The sequence below is a fragment of the Colobus angolensis genome, unplaced genomic scaffold (assembly GCF_000951035.1).
Source record: "Colobus angolensis palliatus isolate OR3802 unplaced genomic scaffold, Cang.pa_1.0 Scaffold5, whole genome shotgun sequence".
NCBI classification, from domain to species: domain Eukaryota; kingdom Metazoa; phylum Chordata; class Mammalia; order Primates; family Cercopithecidae; genus Colobus; species Colobus angolensis.
In genome coordinates, this window is record NW_012118487.1 from 19,508,464 (window position 1) to 19,528,592 (window position 20,129).

General features: G+C 36.3%; 1 protein-coding gene across 1 annotated transcript in view; it reads left to right on the forward strand.

Moving 5' to 3' along the window:
• Positions 1-20,129, forward strand: part of DDX60 (DEAD (Asp-Glu-Ala-Asp) box polypeptide 60) — a 104,351-nt gene that overhangs the window by 33,389 nt on the left and 50,833 nt on the right. Inside the window, exons 11-22 of the mRNA XM_011959645.1 lie at positions 343-448; positions 906-1,021; positions 2,249-2,409; positions 5,303-5,558; positions 9,989-10,155; positions 10,669-10,827; positions 12,088-12,237; positions 12,783-12,902; positions 14,038-14,133; positions 17,208-17,323; positions 18,193-18,335; positions 18,482-18,591. Coding sequence (XP_011815035.1) covers positions 343-448; positions 906-1,021; positions 2,249-2,409; positions 5,303-5,558; positions 9,989-10,155; positions 10,669-10,827; positions 12,088-12,237; positions 12,783-12,902; positions 14,038-14,133; positions 17,208-17,323; positions 18,193-18,335; positions 18,482-18,591 — 1,700 coding nt within the window. The remainder of the gene's footprint in view (positions 1-342; positions 449-905; positions 1,022-2,248; positions 2,410-5,302; positions 5,559-9,988; positions 10,156-10,668; positions 10,828-12,087; positions 12,238-12,782; positions 12,903-14,037; positions 14,134-17,207; positions 17,324-18,192; positions 18,336-18,481; positions 18,592-20,129) is intronic.

The window sequence follows — 20,129 nt, forward strand, 5'->3', positions numbered from 1 at the left end:
TTCCTTCCTTCCTTCCTTCCTTCCTTCTTTCCATCTACCTACCTGTCCGATTTATCCATCTATCATCTGTCTACTTACCCATCCATGCATCCATCCACCCACCCATCCCCCATGCATATCCACGTATATGCCAAAATGCTGTCTAATTCTTTATACTCTACTGTGTTCCAAAGTGTTTTATTGCGGGAAAAAACTTTATGAGAAGGGCTGAACTTGATACATGTAAATAAGATTAATGTAAAATGTTTTTAATGTGAGTTTTAGAAAATAATATGTAATATTCCTGTCTGAAAGTTTTACATTTGACCTTGTCTCTCTCTCTTTTTTTTTTTTCGTTTACAGACAGCGCCAATGAAATGGTGCCCAATTTGGGTTTTATTCCAATGTCATCTTTTGTGGTTGATAAATTTGCTGGAGATATTTTGAAAGATCTGCCTTTTCTAAAGAGGTATAAGACCAAAACTGTGCCTCAATAAATACTTGTATGGAATACATGAGTTGCTCAACAAGGATTATTTGAAATGCAGATGATTAGAGTACATTACATGTAGTATGTGTTTGTAATACATAATGAATTTAAAATCAAAATTTTCAATGCCTTTTGGCCATTATTATGTAAAAATCGGTATAGTTTTTAATCTTAGAATAAGTCACTACAGCTGCATATTTTAAATTAATGAATTAATGAATGCATATTAATTGATATTGATGGGACTGTCAGAGACGTGGAGTAGATTTTGATTTATTAAACCTCTAATAAACTGCTCTTTGGATTCTACCACCCACATCATATTGCAGAAAGAAGAAGGGGAGCTATGATTTTCAAAAATATTATAAAATAAAATCTGTGCTGTGTTATATTTAGAAGTGTGCAATTTAAAATATGCTTTTTTTTTGTCTCACAGTGATGATCCTATTGTTACTTCACTGGTTAAACAAAAGGAATTTGATGAACTTGTACACTGGCATTCTCATAAACCCCTGAGTGATGATTATGACAGGTCCAAGTGTCAGTTTGATGGTGAGCTCTGTGATTCTAGTGAAATAAATTTAAATCTACTTTACTCTCTGCCTTTTATTTTATAGTGGAAAATTATATCATGAGACACAAATTAAATTTTTTTGAATAAAAATAGTCTACAAGATATTTAGATGTGCATTGGGAAAGATGGTAATGAAAAATTCTCTTTTTCTTCTATGACAGTCATATGCATGTAGATATATATGTGTTTTAGGAGGAAGTGCTAGAAGTTGTTTTAAGGAAAGATGGTTTGTAGTTTAAGCAATATATGTATTGCTTGGAGTCAAATATATTGAGACCATAGTATTTCAAGCAATTTTCACTGTTTCATACTACCTGATTGGCTGCATGTAATAAGCACCAGCATTCTATCTGCCTTCATGCTCAGGGTGGTTGAAACTACAAAAGGAGGCCCATGAAACTGCTAACAGTGGATCAACAGAGACTGAATTTAGGATCTTGTCTTCATCTCAACTTTCTGTATCCCTATGCTTACCCCTAGCCCCCTTAGAGTTGACAAAACTTACTCTGAGAATAACCTAGGAGCAGGCATATCAAGTATGCTCTTATGAAGTACTTATTAGCCTGGGTATGTAAGAAATGACCAAGGTGTTGGGGGAATACTTTAGATGAACCGTTAACATGCTTCAGAGTGGTTTGGATTGATGTATATATTTACAGACATAGAAAAATTAGCTTAGTTATTTCATTTCTGTGAGTATTATGGAGGTAAGAGAGTAAAGCATACCTTGATTAGTGGGACTTCTTACGTTATGAGATTTTACCATTTTAGCTGCCATGCTCTGGGCTCTGACTCTGCTCTGTGGCTATGGTCTGACTCTGTGGCTTTTTCTATCCAGTGATGCAAGAAGCCAGAATATCTTAGATGGTTGTCTTCTTGCCTCTGCCTCTACCTTCTTCTTAAACTAATTCACAGGGCAGAGGACATACGTAATGCCTGGAATCTGTCATTTTTTTTGTTGCATCCTGATACCTGATTTAGGAGGTAGACCATGAAAGTGTGTTTTGTCACTTCCACCCTTTGAATAAGAGAAGGAATTATTATCCATAGATAACTTGATTTTACATTCTCTCTTTAAGAAAGATAATAAGATTAAATTACTTTTCCACTAATTTAACTACTGGATATGGGATAATATGAAGAATTGATGAGAATGCTATTGAAAAACTATGATAAAGTTACATTTTAAGTCTTTTCTTTTTCAGAAAAATCTAGAGACCCTCGTGTTCTTAGATCTGTGCAAAAGTATCATGTTTTCCAACGGTTTTATGGGAATTCATTAGAAACAGTCTCTTCGAAAATCATCGTGACTCAAACTATTAAGTCAAAGAAGGATTTTAGTGGACCCAAGAGCAAAAAGGCACACGTAAGTTCTATACATTCTATCAAATTAAAAAAAATTCTTTTTCTTTTCTCAAGTTGATATTTGTTATCCCTTTGGTGGTTTCTTTTTATATAATACTTTTTTATATATATATATACACACCCACACACACACATATATATATGCATGTATTTTTATATATGATTACTTATTCTTTTACCTCTTGCTGAAAAAGCCTAACTTGCATAAAAAAGTTGTAATGATATTCTATACATAATAACGTATGTATCTATTTGAAGAATAATTAAGAGACTAAAGTTTTGAGTTTAGAAATTTTAAACTAACATTAAAAATATAGTTGTTCATTAGTTAATGACAGTGAAAATCTTTTTCATATAGGTAGTAAAAATAGATATGAAATGTTTATCTACTTTTTTCTAAATTATAAAGAGTGTTTACACTTTTTCAAAGTATTTAAATGATTGATCAATCCACCACATTTTGTGAGTGGAAGGTTAGAACTGTCCATTTCCTCTTTCTGTGTGGGTTGGACGCCTGCAACCTTACATTTTTCCTTGTTGGGATGTCGTTTTTCTACTCTTTTCCCAGGAGATGTAACTGTGGAATGGAATACAAGGAGTAGATAAGAAAAGTTCCAATCTGTTTCTGGAATGATAATACTAATAGTTTATGATCTAAAATTATCAGTTGATAATTCCTGCAACATTAATGTCTAAGTACAGATATTTTTACTTTAAAACTGAATTTTCTGATTATTTGACTTTAGAGACAGGTCATAAAGGTTTCCATCTTAAACAAATGGAAAAGTCATCAGGCTTTAGTATCTTTCAGTGGGCCTCAAAGTTGGGGATTTGGTAATGGCATTTATTTTCACAGAAAGTTTCTCTCGAGATGAAAGGTTTTAATATATTAGAGAAAGTACCAACTTAACAAAACCAATCACAAATAAAGGTATTTGTTACATATCTACCTTAACAAATTGAAATAAACCTGGTGAAGTTGTCAGGAATGAAACATATAAAGACCTCAAAAAATATTTTTATTCTCACTTCTGAATAATTACTTTTGTGAAAGTTTTGGCAAGATCAGGAAAATGTGCATCTCTTTGTCAAGCCTTCAGTGGACATTTCCGAACTCCAAGAGACAGATAGTTCATCAGTTCAAGGACTTATCAAAAAAGCTCTTGTATTTTTTACTCAAGATAACATCAAAAAATAATCACAAATTACTCTAAAAGGTTCTCAGATGTTCTATGAAGGCTCTCTTCTTCAACTGCTTCAAAAGTTTAAGCAGTTGGGCTGTCCCATCTTTTGTTTTAAGAGCCACAGAGAAGCCTCTCTGAGCCCAACTATGTGATCATTGTTTCTCTCCTCCTTTTCATTTTTATAGCCAATTGTATTGTCAGTGAGACTATTTAATTGAACATTTACTTTTTTATTTATGGGTGACAAAAAGCTACTGCTTTTCAGTTATGTTTTTTGTTGTTGTTTTGAGAGATGTTATGAAATAGTAAATTTGCAGAAATTCTTGTCACATAATACAATGTATGAAAATAGAAAAATCTACATGGCAAAGGGTCAAAGGTAACCCTTGTACTGTTGAGACAGAACCATGCTAAATTGGCCCAACACAGCAAATTAGGAAGACTAAACACTGGGAAAGCTCAAATATTATTGATTAGAAGGATTTGTTTCTAATTTAGAGAGTGATGACAACTAAAATTGACTTCATTATAGGCAGGCATTTACAGATTAATTTCGTGACTAACAAGAAGAGTGGAAGATGTGTTGGAATCCTCTTGCTAATACAACAATTCTCTAATTTGTCTTTGTAGATGAATGAGTCAGGTTGGTAAAAGCATGGTAAAAGTGGGCCCATACTATGTTTAAGTTAATTGGAAGTGCTTATTGAGGAAGGTAAAATCAGTTGTATTTGTGTTGTTCCTCTTATCCACTCCTCTTCTTCCTCTTTCCTTATTCACTCATCAAACATTATGGACTAAATGCTTTGTACTTGAGACATACAGACAACAAAGGCACATTCCTGTCTCAGGATCTCAGTCAAGAGAGGAGGAATGGCAAGTGAAATTACAACTACAGTTTGTGCTAATGAGTGCTTCAATAGATGTCTGAGCAGAGGAAGAATACATGACTTAGACTTGGGAGAGTCAGGGAAGGCTTCATGGAGGAAATATATTAAACAAGTAGAGAATAGGGAGGTGATATGGGAAGAATGGAAGAGGACAGGCGATTCCAGAGGGAGCAGCAGATATCATAGCATGGAAACGTGAAAAGAGAGGTGGCCTCTTGTCTCTGATTTTGTGACATTAACTCTTCTTCTTCTTCTTTTTTTTTTTTTTCTGAGACAGAGTCCTGCTCCATCGCCCAGGCTGGAGTGCAGTGGCCCAATCTCGGCTCATGGCAACCTCTGCCTCCCGGGTTCAAGGGATTCTCATGCCTCAGCCTCCCAAGTAACTGGGACTACAGGAGTTTGCCACCATGCCCAGCTAATTTTTGTATTTTTAGTAGATAAGAGGTTTCACCATGTTGCCCAGGCTGGTCTGAAACTCCTGGTTTCAGGTGATCTGCCAGCCTCAGCCTCCCAAAGTGCTGGATTACAGATGTCAACCACTATGCCTGGCAGCATTTACTCTTTTATTAATAAACCACACCACTTACAAATCTAGAAAATTATCTACAGAGAGCCTTTATACTCCCTAAATTAAATTGTCGTAAGTTATAAATTAACACAGGCTTAATTTCCAAAAGAAAAAAAAGAAATTTTTCACATCTACTCAAAATGGGATGATGGTCAAAGTCATCAATACACCCTTAATATTGTCTCATTCATGACCTCTTATCTTAGAATATTTTCAACTTATTTTAAGAGATGGTTTTTTTTTCCTTTGGGGCAGGAGACCAAGGCTGAAATAATTACTAGAGAGAATAAGAAAAGGTTATTTGCCAAGGAAGAACAAAAGGAAGAGCAAAAGTGGAATGCTTTGTCATTTTCTATTGAAGAGCAAATGAAAGAGAATTTACACTCTGGAATAAAGAACCTGGAAGACTTTTTGAAATCCTGTAAAAGTAGCTCTGTGAAACTTCGGGTTGAAATGGTGGGGTTAACTGCTTGCTTGAAAGCCTGGAAAGAACATTGCCGAAGTGAAGAAGGTATGTGATTCTGTTTTCTTATTTCGGTGAGTTGGAGAATTAATACAAATGTAATGATGATAGTTGCCATTTATTAACTGGAAATTTACATTAGAAGACTTACTTGCACTATCTTCTTTTATGTGTTATTACCTTTAATATGTTCTAAGACCCACAATGGTTGCCTGAAACTGTGGATAGTACCAAATGCCATGTATACTGTTTTGTCCTATGCATACATACGTATGATAAACTTTAATTTCTAAAAAGGTACAGTGAGAGACTAACAACAATAACTAATAATAAGATAGAATAATTACAACAATATACTATAATCAAAGTTATGTAAATATGATCTCTCTTCCTCAAAATACCTTATTGTACTATACTCACCCCTTTTCTTCTTGTGAGAATGTGAGATGGTAAAATGGCTACATGATGAGGTGAAGTGAGGTGAATGATGAATGCTGTTGTTGACCTTCTGATGATACAACAGAAGGAGGATCATCTGCTTCAGGTGATTCTTGTGTCATTAAGCCATGATGGAGTGAATGACTGATGTTAGGAGCAGACGATATTGATGATTGGGGTCCTCCATGGTTGAAAGAGTTTTGCTGAAATCTTTTAGAAGAATAACATTAGCAGTAACTGTTGTCACTTTTTTTTTTTTTTTTTTTTTGGAGGGGGGATGGAGTCTCACTCTGTCACCCAGGCTGGAGTACAGTGGCACCATCTCGGCTCAGTGCAACCTCCGCCTCCTGGGTTCAAGCAATTCTTCTGCCTCAACCTTTTGAGTAGCTGGGACTACAGGTGCACACCACCATGCCCAGCTAATTTTTGTATTTTTAGTAGAGACGAGGTTTCACCATATTGGCCAGGCTGGTCTTGAACTCCTGACTTTGCGATCCACCCACCATGGCTTCCCAAAGTGCTGGGATTACAGGCATGAGTCATCGTGCCCAGCCATTGTTGTCACTGTTTAACTCATCAAAGTGTCTCTGTGAAGGTTGCAATTCTTTTGTGATTTTATGGGTGACTTTAATGCTGTATTCCATCTGAGAATTGTATTCCATATTTTTTCTTTTAATATCTATGTAATTTGAAACACTTCAGCAAATTCAGGTTCTGCTTCAGGTTCTTCTTCATCTTCTTCCCTAGATGACTCAATAAGTTCTTCCATTTCCTCATTTGTTAACATTTCCTAATGAACTTCAATATGTTGTTTCACTTCTTTATCAAACACGTTGGCAAATCTCTATCAATTAGTCTTGCTGCATGAATTATTTTCCTAACTTCTCCATTGATCCCCAAGAAGTCTTGAAAATCACTCAGGACTTCACTCCATACATTCTTCCAGCAGGCATTTCTAGTTTTTTGGTTAAATTAATCCATTGCATCTTTGGAGAGTGTTATTGCATCAGCAATAGTGAATAATTTCCAGCACCTTATCATGTCCAGATTAGGGTGTGCATCAATTGCTGATTGAATGTAATCAAACACCAGGCAGGTGTATGTGGCTTTGACAAACTGGATGATGCCATAGTCAAGGCACTGAAACAGTGAGTTTGTATTTAGCGGTAAAAATACAATCTCAATATTTTCATTTTCAACAAAAACAGATTTGGGATGGCTAGGTGCGTTGTCTAGTATTCTAAGCTTTCCTCTTTCAAGTATTTTTTCACTTCTGGGAAGAAGCATTGGTAGAACCATTCCATAAAAATGTTGACTGTCATTCACACTTTCTGATTATGTTGCCAGAACACAAGCAGATAATTTTTGCTATTGTTTTTGAGAGTGTATGGCTTCTTCATTCTGCATGCTATGCCTCTCTTTATTATATGCACTGCAGCCTTGCCACCTAGCACCAGTGTTAATCTGTCCTTCCGTGTTTTATGTCTTGGTGCCTCCTTTGGACTTTTAAGAATGTAGGTTCTATTGGGCATCTTCTTGCAGAAGAGCCTGGTTTCATCACAATTAAAACCTTGCTTTGGATGGTATCCTTTCTTTCTAACCAACTTCTTCAACTCTGCCAGAAATGTGGCAGCAGCTTCTTCACTGGCAGATGGAGCCTCTTCAGTCAGTAGTTTTTTGTTTTGTTTTGTTTTGTTTTTGAGACGGAGCCGTGCTCTGTCGGGACCAGACTGGAGTGCAGTGGCGCGATCTTGGCTCACTGCAACCTCCGCCTCCTGGGTTCAAGCGATTCTGCTGCCTCAGCCTCCCGAGTAGCTGGAACTACATGCACACGCCACCATGCCCAACTAATTTTTGTATTTTTACTAGAGATAGGATTTCACCATGTTGGCATGTTGGCCAGGATCATCGATCTCTTGACCTCATGATCCGCCTACCTTGGCTTTTCAAATTGCTGGGATTATAAGCATGAGCCACTGCGCCTGGCCCTCTTCAGTATTTTTTACACTTCTCAGTCGAAACCTATTCCCAAATTTGTTTAACCATCCTATATTTGAAGAAAATGGGTCATTGTCACTCGTTTTGGAGGATGCCTTGCGGAAGTCTTCATACAGATTCAATGCTTTCAGGTGCAACATGTTTCCATCACCTGGAAAATATTTTCTATTTATGCCTTCCACCTTCTATCTTAACTAAGCACTTATCAAACACTGTGGCCAAAACTTTTGCCATTTGAGGTGCAACAGAAAAAATAGCACAGATTTCTTTTTTCTTCTTCACAACTTAATGGATAAAAGATTGTTTCTGAGTGTAGATCTTAGCAACCTCAGCATGTGAGTTTTTCTTTACTTACTAAGTCAAGAACTTTCATGTTTTCACTTAAAGCACTTTATGGCTTCTTTTTTGGCACGTCTGAATTGCCAACATCACTTATTTTGCAGTTTGGGGCCATTTTAATAAAGAAGGGTTATTGAACACCAACACTGAGGCATCAGTGCAGTCAATCTGATCATCAAGGTGGCTATTAAGTAACTAATGGAACATGATATCTACAGTGTGAACATGGGGGACAAAGGAAGGATTCATGTCCTGAGCAGGACGAAGTGAGACGGTGCGATATTTCATCACACAACTCAAAATGGTGTGCAATTAAAAAACATATGAATTATGTATTTCTGAAATTTTTCATTTAATAATTTTGAACCAGTTTAGCTTAGATCCCTGACACTGCCAATAAAAGGAAAATTTTGTATTTTATCAATGAGTAATGAAATCTCAGAGAGGGTCCAAAGGGCAAATATATAGCACATTCATAAGCACCTCCAAAGACAGGTGCAAAAAGAACAGCTTATAAAGTTGGGGATATGGTTAAGGGAACCAACAAAAATGATGAGACACCCAGGAAGAATCTGTCATTCACCTTTGAGACCAATGAGTAAATATTTCCTTTTTGGGTAACACTGTATTCATGCTTCCCTGGCACACTGAGTTCTTCCAAAGCTGCTGTGGATACCATGTGCTCTACTTTACAATGTGCATAACAGGTAGTAAAAGAGAAAAGAAGAGGCAGAAAGAGGAAGATACAGGTGAAATGGGATCACATCAAGATGTGTAAATTCACAGCAAGTGAAATGATCTTGTTCCATAATACCTCCAAACTGACAGCTCTTCTGAGCAAACCTAGTTGATCTGTCAGTTTTGATCATCTCCACACTTTGATCCATTTAACCCCTGACCTCCATGTTCTCTTCAACACCCTGACCACTCCCCCCACCACCTATTGTTTCTGCTGCTTAATTGGGAATGATCAAGTGTTATGCATTGTTTTTCTAAGTGAACTGCTCACTTAGAATAACAGTGCATAACAATCAGTATGAACTGTATTACATTTCCTTTGTAGCCTCTTACTGTATTCAGTAGGTGTTAGTTAATGTTGTTAAATAGGTGAAATATAGATGATTGATTAGAAGAAATCCTGACATAATAAGTATGAAATAATTAGCAGAGCAGAGGAACAAAAAGGATATGTATGAATATAAAGCATTGGAGAGAGATTAGCAACATCTAGAATATGACATTTGGAAGAGGTGGATTGAATTGAAGGCCTCCAATGATTATACCAAATGCTTATCTGTGGTCAACCATAGGACTCAATAAATGTTGTCAAGGTTTTAACCAGATATTTCAAGTCATAAAGATATTTTTCTTTGAACACAGTAGAGCAAATATGAAAATAAAATATGTAGAAAATATTTGTTATTCTTCCTAAATTTTTACAAACTTGAGCTTCTTTGATCTTATTTCTATTATGAACTATATATTTTTTCCCAACACTGATGTGGCTGTGTCTCAGTAATCCACAGAGATGATGAAGTGTGGATAGTTGAACTTCAATTTTACTTTATTTGGCCCTTTCTACTCCAAAACCTCCACTAATGCCAAGTAAGATAGTGAAGCCATCTAGATGATTAATCTTGGATAATCAGATGAATTATTTTTGATGGTCTTTATAACAATTTTATTGTTTATTCTTTACCAAGGTAAAACCACGAAAGATTTAAGTATAGCTGTTCAAATGATGAAAAGGATCCACTCCTTAATGGAAAAATACTCAGAACTTTTACAAGAAGATGATCGGCAACTCATAGCCAGATGCCTTAAGTATTTAGGATTTGATGAGTTGGCAAATTCTTTACATCCAACTCAGGTAATATTATCGGAATAGCTCAATTTCAACAGGGTAATTACTAGTTATACATAAAGTGTTTTGCAAATATAGTCATCTCTTCCAGATTTTTTTTTTTTTTTTTTTTTTTACTGAAAATACTATTATTAGTAGTAATCCAACTGCCCAATCTTGAAGTAATGCATAATTAGAAAATTTGTACAAATGCTTACCTGGACAAACATTAAATGCCAGATTATCTCTGCAGATCCTTAAAACTAACTGTATACTTAATTCTAGCAAAACATCTCAAAACTATAGTGTGATTATTCAATTGTCTTTAAATATATCAGGTTGTAGCTACAAATATCATGATATATATTTGAAAATCTTGATGTCTACTAATTTTTTCTAGTTAAGACAATGATTTAAAAAATTTAAATTTAAAAGGAGGTAAAATGCTTTTCACATAGAAAGTGCTCAGGAATGTTTTACTTATTTAAATGATATTCTAATTCAATGTCATTTTCAAAATGGACTTTTAAAATAATGCAGGATGCAGAAAATGATGTAAAAGTGAAGAAAAGGAATAAATATTCAGTTGGCATCGGGCCAGCTCGGTTCCAACTGCAATACATGGGCCATTATTTGATACGAGATGAGAGAAAAGACCCAGATCCCAGGGTCCAGGATTTTATTCCCGACACATGGCAGGTAATACTGCAAATGAAACAAAAATTACTGTATTTTTTTTTATTATATGTGATCCCAGAGGTTTCTCATTATTGTGCCTCTACTTATTATATTTGGTATGAACTTGTTGATGTCATTTTAAAGATACCTTGTTATTTAAAATGTCAAATGTGGACATTTTTTCCCCATTTAAAGAAAGTGAGATTTTCTTTTATTATATAGACCATTTCCTTGGAGGTACATTAATGGATTCATATGTTTAGCTCTGATGTTATCTCAGTGTCATCCAGCTGTATCATCATGGAGCAGCCTCCAGGTTTTCCCTGTGTCAATAGGATTTCATATGTAAATGTATAAGCGTGCATAGAGAAATCTGGATAGTTTAAATAGTAGGGACAATTGTTTAGATATTTACACATTGCATCTGTCACCATAGTAGCTATTCTAAAAATGTATATAAAATTAATATTGATGGATATAAAATTTAGAGGAAAAGGATGCATTTCTACATGCATTGAACCATACAAACTTGCTGATAAACTGAACATTGTTTACCTACAGAAATGCAATTTTATAGCTTCAGTCTAATAGACTGCCCCCTTCAGAATCTTTCTTATGATGGTGGGGTAGGTTAAAAAATGCATGCCGCCTTTTCATGAATAGGAAGACCGATTCCTACTTCAGTGCAGGACAAGAGACAGTAATGCTCTCCATTAATTTCATTCACATTGTAACTTTTCACTCTGAGGTGTGGCCAGGAGTGGACCGGTTGGGGTTTTGAGTTGTTTCCCCACCTTCTACCTATTACATAGACTTATTATCATTCTTCGACTAGTCAACATTCTTCGGCTGAAGGGGTGGAGCTCTCTCATCCTGGCATTCTTCTATGTAGAAAGTAGAAGATCAGTAGCAAAATTAAGAATATTTGATGTTTCTTCTCCTCAGCTATTTTTTTCACCATCAGTAATATACATATTGTCTCTTTCTTAGAACTTAGTTTCTCAGCCACACTTACTAAATAGCAAATAATTACAAGATGTTTTCTCAATAATAAGATATTTTGTTTGACATCCTCTCCATTTTTCACACATGAAACCCACCTTACAGATGTTCAAAAGCATAAAAATGATCTCTTCTGAGAGAATGGCATGAGACCTTCAGATGTACCTATTGATCCTTTGAGGTTCAGAAAACCGTATTGGAAGTCTATTAATATACTGTCTTTGTTTTGGTAACATATGGTTCACTTTCTTGACGCGAATGGTACTCTGCACCCTGCAGCGAGAGCTCCTTGATGTTGTGGATAAGAATGAGTCTGCAGTGATTGTTGCCCCAACATCCTCAGGCAAAACCTATGCTTCCTACTACTGCATGGAGAAAGTGCTGAAGGAGAGCGATGACGGGGTGGTTGTGTATGTTGCTCCCACAAAGGTAGTGCTCAAGTGACTGTAATATTCTCTTTCATTCCTGAACCTACTCTTTAAAAATGATGAACGTGGTCACATGATAGATCTAGTTCACTTTATTTTTTTAACCTGCGTTTTCTAGTTCCAGTGTCTGAAGCTAAAATAACATACATATACATAGACACATACATATACACACACACACACACACATACAAACATATACATAAAATAACATATACATATGCAAACTTTAGACATCAGGGGAAAGTCACAAAATATAGGAGACACAATTTTTTTCTGATGCATAAGCAACATTTTCTGTTTTTCCTTCTGATGAATACTTTTTAAATTTCATTTTACTTTAGGTTGAGGTTTATCAGTGAGGTTCGTATCCTGAGTCAACTATCTCAGAGAATATGTTAGTGTGTTTAGAGTGGTGGGTTGATGAAAGGGGTTAGTAAGCTTTCTGCACTGAAAGTAGGACACACTTTTAAATAGTTCTTGTTGTCCTCTGATATTTCACCTCTCTCTATTATGTGACTAATGGATCTTTTTCTTTGTCAATCAGGCCCTCGTTAATCAAGTGGCAGCAACTGTTCAGAATCGTTTTACGAAAAATCTGCCAAGTGGTGAAGCTCTCTGTGGTGTTTTCACTAGGGAGTATCGTCATGATGCCTTAAACTGTCAGGTAGGGTATTTTAATTAATAAATGTGTTATCAAATTATAAAACTGTACTTGTGTGTCTCTTTGACTAGAAATTCAGCATCTTCACAAGGCTTGTGAAAATAATTTCCTTGAATTTATGAAAGACAAAATACTTTTAGAGAAAATGTAATGTTACATTTCAAAGAGTGAGAACTAGAACTCATCTTTCTCTAAGGATACTGACCTTGGGATTTCTGATTTCATTTATGTTTTATTGCATCGTCTTGGTTTGTAAAGGGATTCAGAATGATCTGAAAATGCTATGTTATAGAAAACTAAAAAATCTCAATTTTAAATCAATTACTTTTTCTTCATAAGTATCTATTAAGGATACTCATGATTTAGAAAATGTATTATGGATCGTATACCTGGTGCTAAATCATAGACAGTTTTCTCCCCTCTGAACACACAGATCAACAATTAAGACTAAATAAGAATGAACACATGATTGTAGAAGATTGCATGGTAGACGTGCAGATGTTCTACCCAGATTGCCTTTCAAAGAAGGACTTGATGTGGGGAGTGTGGTTAAGATAAATGCCAGCTATCAGCTCCGCTCCCCCAGTTCTGCCTCCACAGTCTATACCCTGCAACTGTGCTAAGTAGAAGTATAAACAGCAGGCTGCTGTGACTCGATGTGGAACAACTCTGACGGCAGTGCTTACTCCAGAACTCCAAGCTAGGTTGGCAGAGGCTCCATCAGGCCTGCCTTGCAGTTAGGCTTCCTCCTCTGCTCATTCCTGCTTCCCTGCTCTTTTCACACTAGCTGATTCTTAATAACACCTTTCAATCCAAACTATGTCAGTGTCAGGTTTTAAAGAATCAAACTTGTGACAATGAATAGTTTCTATTTTTAAACTCTGAATGCTCATAAACAAGGGTGTAAACTTCAAATCTGATTTTCTACCATTTTTGACCTACCAAAATTTCAGTTTAATATGGTTCCAATGAATATGGCACAGTTTTGATGAAACCCTGAATTCTCAGAAGCAATGTTATATGCCAATTATCAGCAGGTACATTCAGGACTCATAAGTCTATCTTACATATTCTTGTAACTATGTCTACACATGGTAAGTGCTCAAAATGTTACTTCACACAATATTATTCTTTGTAGGTACTTATTACAGTGCCTGCCTGCTTTGAAATTCTGCTGCTTGCTCCTCATCGCCAAAACTGGGTGAAAAAGATCAGATATGTTATATTTGATGAGGTAGGTTTGGTGTTCTTTCTTTGCTTAATTTCCTAGTGCACATTTGCATAGCAATGAAGATATTTGGTGTTTCAGGACATCTATCCCCTTAGATGGAGTTCAGATTGAGAAGGCCTCCCTTTTTTTTTTTTTTTCTGGGTGATTTTTCCTGGGAATTACAGTTTTTTGGCTCCCTTTTCGTGTTGTGACTCAATAGGGTAAAATGATGCACCCTACAGAGTTCTGTATGGGAGTGGAATCTTTCACTGACAACTGTTTCAGGGAAAATAGAATTCAACCATTCTGGTACAAGTTCCCCTGGACAGAGATTTCAATCCAATCTTTGACCTCTAAAGTAAATAATTTTTGGCTCTAACAATGATGTCAGTTACATAAGTTTTATCAGTCGTGATCCCAAGAGAAAATTAAATGACACTCTTGAAATACAATAATTCAAGAAGGGTATTTTTCAAAGGTGTATGTGAGGGAATCCATAAGGGTTAGTGCAGTAATCTAGTGCTAGTAGTTTACCCCTAGGCTTAAAAGAGCAAGACGTGGAAGCATTTATGGAAACTCAAAACGAGATTCCAATTGAGTTGACCATATCGTAAGGAACATAGCTGATTCAAGGTAGCTTTGCAGGAAAGGAGCCAATGGAAAAATGACCTCAGTCTCAGTCTCCCCGCTTCTTCTGATCTGTGGCCAAGGCCCTCCATAGGCCAAACCCAGTGGAACCAGAAATCATAAGAGTCCTTTTGACGAAGTGCCTATAGGTCAGCTTCCCTGGGAAGAGACAGCAGGATAAAAAACAATGTAGATTTATAGCGATTTATTGGGGCAAATGGAAGATACTTTGCAAAGCTATATTGCAGCATTATTAGAAATGTTTATTGGTCAGGTGCAGTGGCTCACACCTGTAATCCCAGCACTGTGGGAAGCCTAGGTGGGCGGATTGCCTGAGGTCAGGAGTTTGAAGCCAGCCTGGCCAACATGGTGAAACCCCATCTCTACTAAAAATACAAAAATTAGCTGGGAGTGGTGTCAGGTGCCTATAATCTCAGCTACTCAGGAGGCTGAGGCAGGAGAACCTCTTGAACCTGAGAGGTGGAGGTTGCAGTGAGCCGAGATCGTGCCACTGCACTCCAGCCTGGGTACCAGAGTGAAACTCCATCTCAAAAAAAAAAAAAAGAAAAGAAAAGAAAGAAAAAAAGGGGGAATATTTATTAAAAGAGATTTAAAACACGATAAGAAGATACATTCTTTGGCTCTGTGGAATTTTACATTCAAAGGGGAAAAGTTTAACAAATCTCTGTAACTTACCTTTTCCTTGCTATAAACTTGGAACTACCAAACAGGCTGTGGTTTGGATTTGTTTGATACTGATTTATTACATTTACTTTTGGTTAATCTCATATTTCATCATGAAGGTCTTGAATATTATTGTTTTCAAAAATCCAACAACTTTGTCTATGCAATCTAGAACTTTGAATTAAAATCTCATCTCAAAACTCTGAAGTGATATGATGATATGACTTTGGCTATTTCAGTTTTTCGAATTTTGTGTAAGGGATAAAACCAAAAGGTTTTAAAGGCTAAAGTCTACTGGCAGAATCAGGGAAAAGTGCTATCTAGGGCAAAGCATAAGGTCAATATTTGATGGAGTGGTATTTTATCTCACCAGGACGAGCCTAAATAGGCAGTGGGTATGCGTATTCTAATAGATAGATAATTTGACTTTGATAGTAAGTCTTTTCCAGTTGCTTGCCGGGTGTCATACTTTAATCTGTTAAATGAAGACCACAGTTGAGACTCTTTTCTAGATCTAGTTTGAATTGCTCATCCATTCATTTACTCAGCAGATATTTAAGGAGTGCCTGCTCAGTGTTAGGTTTTGTGTCAGTAGCTAGGAATAGAATATTCAGGTCTAAGGTTACAGTTTACTTAATGCTTTATCTATTAGACACTGGAGCTGACAGCAGTTTAATCAAGAAAGAGGAAATAAACAAGTGAGCTCACAAATGATGATGCCAGCTCACATTGGTACAAACTGTGAAGCGAGAGAGCAGCTTGCCATGACTGCAGTCATGGTAGGGTGTCAGGAGGAGGCAACTCTGGAATAGGTGGTCAGAAAAGTCTGTTTTATGGAGTGGCATTGAGCTGAATTCTACCGTGTGAATAAGAGAGGGTAAGAGTAATTTAAGCAGAGGGAATAATATACGTGAAAGCTCTTGGGTAGGAAGGGTGAGTTCAAGGAACAAAGAAAAGGTCATTCTTTCTGGACCATAGTAAAGGTGGAGACAATGGATTGAAATAAAGCCAGAGAGGCAGCGGTGGCCAAATGATGCCAGACATTATACATCCCATTAAGGAGTTTATCGTTTTTTTCACATGCAAAGGGAAGATATTAAAGCAATTGATTTAGTGACATGACTTGATATAGTTTATCTTTTTAAACTTTTCTTTTGTTTTTGAGACAGAGTCTCACTCTGTTGCCCAGGCAGGAGCGCAGTGGTGCCATCTCAGCTCACTGCAAGTTCCGCCTCCTGGGTTCGCGCCATTCTCCTGCCTCAGCCTCCCGAGTAGTTGGGACTACAGGCACCCCCCACCATGCTCTGCTAATTTTTTTGTATTTTTAGTAGAGATGGGGTTTCAACATGTTAGCCAGCATGGTCTCAATCTCCTGACCTCGTGATCCGCCCGCCTCGGCCTCTCAAAGTGCTGGGATTGCAGGTATGAGCCACTGCACCCGGCCAGCATTTTTATTTTGGATGTGATGTGAAGAATTTAAGGGCAGATAGGGAGGCTAGTATAGTAGTCAAGTGGATATTGTGGTAGCGCAGCTGAGATGTGAGGGTAGCTAGGTTGGCGGTAGACATGAAGAGAAATGCATTGAGTTGAAAGAAATTTTTGAAAGTAAAGTAAAGCAGAATTGTTGGTGAATTGGTTGTGGGGATTTTTAATATTTCTTTAAACTTGGCATGGTCACTTAAAGGTGATGGGAAGGCAGGCATGACAATTTCAAGACTCCATGTCTTACTTTCATTTGCTATTTTTAAATCAACTTTCCAGTTGAGATTTTTTTTTTTCTTTAATAGGTTCATTGTCTTGGTGGAGAAATTGGAGCAGAAATCTGGGAACATCTCCTTGTCATGATCCGATGTCCCTTTTTGGCTCTTTCAGCTACTATAAGTAATCCTGAACATCTCACCGAGTAGGCATTAAGTTCCAGTTTGGACAGAGTGTTTGTCTATTTTGAATGTTTGAATTTCATAATTTCTCAATGGGTTCTGAGGAGTTTCATAATTTTCTAGTGAATTTAATAGTTTATTTCTGGATCTTCAAGAAATTGCATCTCTCTACACCTCCTGGCCATTGCTGAGGAAAACTACCCTCTATACAGAAAAATCAAGGACTTCCCCATCCAGATCTGCAATTGAGTAGGAAATTTCCCCCATCCTGAAAATTATTCATCAGAAAAGATATATTTTTGTTTCTTTTTTGTCCTGCACCAAGAAATAAAAAATAAAATGATATAATAACACACTCAGCCATGGGTCCTGTGGTCCATTTTCCCACTTCGTTGAGATATTTAGAAAGATAGCAAATTCTTATTAGTTGAAAGCCCCATTTTATCTTGTCATTGGGCTTGATTTTTGCCTACTACTAGCAATTTTTTTTTGCTTTACAATATTTGCTTATTTACTGATAACAACCCTATAATACCTCCTATGTGCCCAGTACTGTTCTAAGTGCTTTACGTGTAGTAATGTAAGTGCCCAGCAACCCTTATGATTTATGCTTACTTCCATTACTACTATTAAATAGTCACAGTTCTAATATTACTACCATATTTCCATTTTAAAATATGGAAAACTAGGTACAGAAAGATGAAGTTATTCAATCAGGAGACACAGCTATTAGTAAGAAGGTTGGGATTTAATTTCAAGTAGTCTGGCTTCTGAGTCTATTCCCCCAAGTATAATTTATAAGGAACATGAAACTGTCTTTACTTAAACTACTTAATTTCACAGGAAGTAGTTCCATGTTCTGCCTAAATAATATGTACATTTATTTTTTAAGGTGGCTACAATCGGTAAAATGGTACTGGAAACAAGAAGACAAAATAATTGAAAATAATACTGCTTCTAAAAGACGTGTGGGTCATCATGCCGGCTTTCCCAAAGACTACCTGCAAGTAAAACAGTCATATAAAGTTAGACTTGGTATGTTTGATATATTTCTATAAAGTTTGCCTTTTACTTTATTTTTTTAAAATCTACCATTATCTTGATCTTGATGCCTTTTACTTTAAATTTATTTCAGTGATTACGTTTCCATTGATGTGGAAATTCTTGTTCTTCATTTTTAGTGCTCTATGGAGAGAGGTACAATGATCTAGAGAAGCATGTGTGTTCAATAAAACATGATGACATTCATTTTGATCATTTTCACCCATGTGCTGCACTAACCACAGATCATGTAAGTAGTATTTTAGCCATATTTGTTGAGTAATATGAAATATTTGTATATATTATAAATAAATGCTGCCTAATTGATATTTATCAGAATTATAGAATTACAGAATTACAGAAACTGATACTTTAACCTTAATTTAAAAAATAACAAGGGTATTCTTTCTAATTCTCATTGGTTCTTCAACAATGCCTGAATACACAAAGATTAAAAACCACTACAAATTTGACCTGAATTTTTAGCTAATTTTATTTATTCTCAGATGTTTTCTTTGCCAATTTTTCTTCTTCTCAGCGCCCATGTCTGTCTGTCTACCCCTCTGACACTGATTCTTCTCACAGTGCAGCCATACAATTATATGTGGACAATCCCTAGTACATAGAAAAATCAGATAAAAGACATTCTTGCTAACGTAGCAATCACGACATGCCTTTTTGGTGGTGAGCCAGTAAGGTGGAGGTCTTAGGAAGATTTCAGCTGGGACACCGGGGTGTGAGTGGGGAAAGATTTCTTAATTTTTCTTGCACAGTTCTCTTCCTGTCTCATCCTACTCCCATAAATGGCCCATTTAAACTTCCTTTGGCTTTCAAAGTGATGATTAGTCAATAGTTTTGTCTTCCTTCTAAAACTTTAAATATATTCCAAATTCTGTCATATTAAACATGATAGGACATCCATCATAAGACTGTTGTGATGATTAAAGAAGGTAAAATATGTAAAATTTTTAGAGCACAAAAGTCAGCATAATTTGACATGAATATAATCAAACATAACTCTCAACTTTCTTTGAAGATAATTTTGATCTTTCCAAGTCTCTTTTGGCTTTCTTTTGGAAAAAGCTAAATGCATACCTCCTTAGCTTGACAGCCGAGGTCGTCTATGACCTGGCCCCAACGTCCTTTCCATTCATCCACTAGGGATATCTTACCTGGCAGCCCTCATGCTATGTATTGCTCTTGGAATATTTCAACCCAGATGCCAACTACCAGTTGTTCAGATCCTGTTCATCTTCCATAATTCTTCTAATGTGAAACCTTTTCCAAATTCTTCTCTAACTTTTTTAGCTAGATGCAATCTTTCTTTTCTCCATAATACCTTGTCTGTGTTTCTAATATGACACCAGTCATGATGAGGTTACTGCTTAAGGTCATTTACATGCATATAGTCTTACTTACTAGAATAACTCTTTGAAGATAAATTTTATATCCTTCGTTTCCTAACAAACTGCTATGTATATAAAAGGTACTGAGTGTATGTTAAATAAGAACAGCCAACCTAAATTGAACACTTACTTTGTGTTCTAAAAATTCTACATTTTTAAACTCTCTTAACCATGACAACAATCTTATGATAGATGTCTTAATACTAGTCCCACTTTACAATGAGGAAAGTGAGGCATAGAGAACTTAACTAACTCAGTGTTCTTTCCTTTTTTTTTTTTTTTTTTGAGACGGGGTCTTGCTCTGTCACCCGGGCTGGAGTGCAGTGGCCGGATCTCAGCTCACTGCAAGCTCCGCCTCCCGGGTTTACGCCATTCTCCTGCC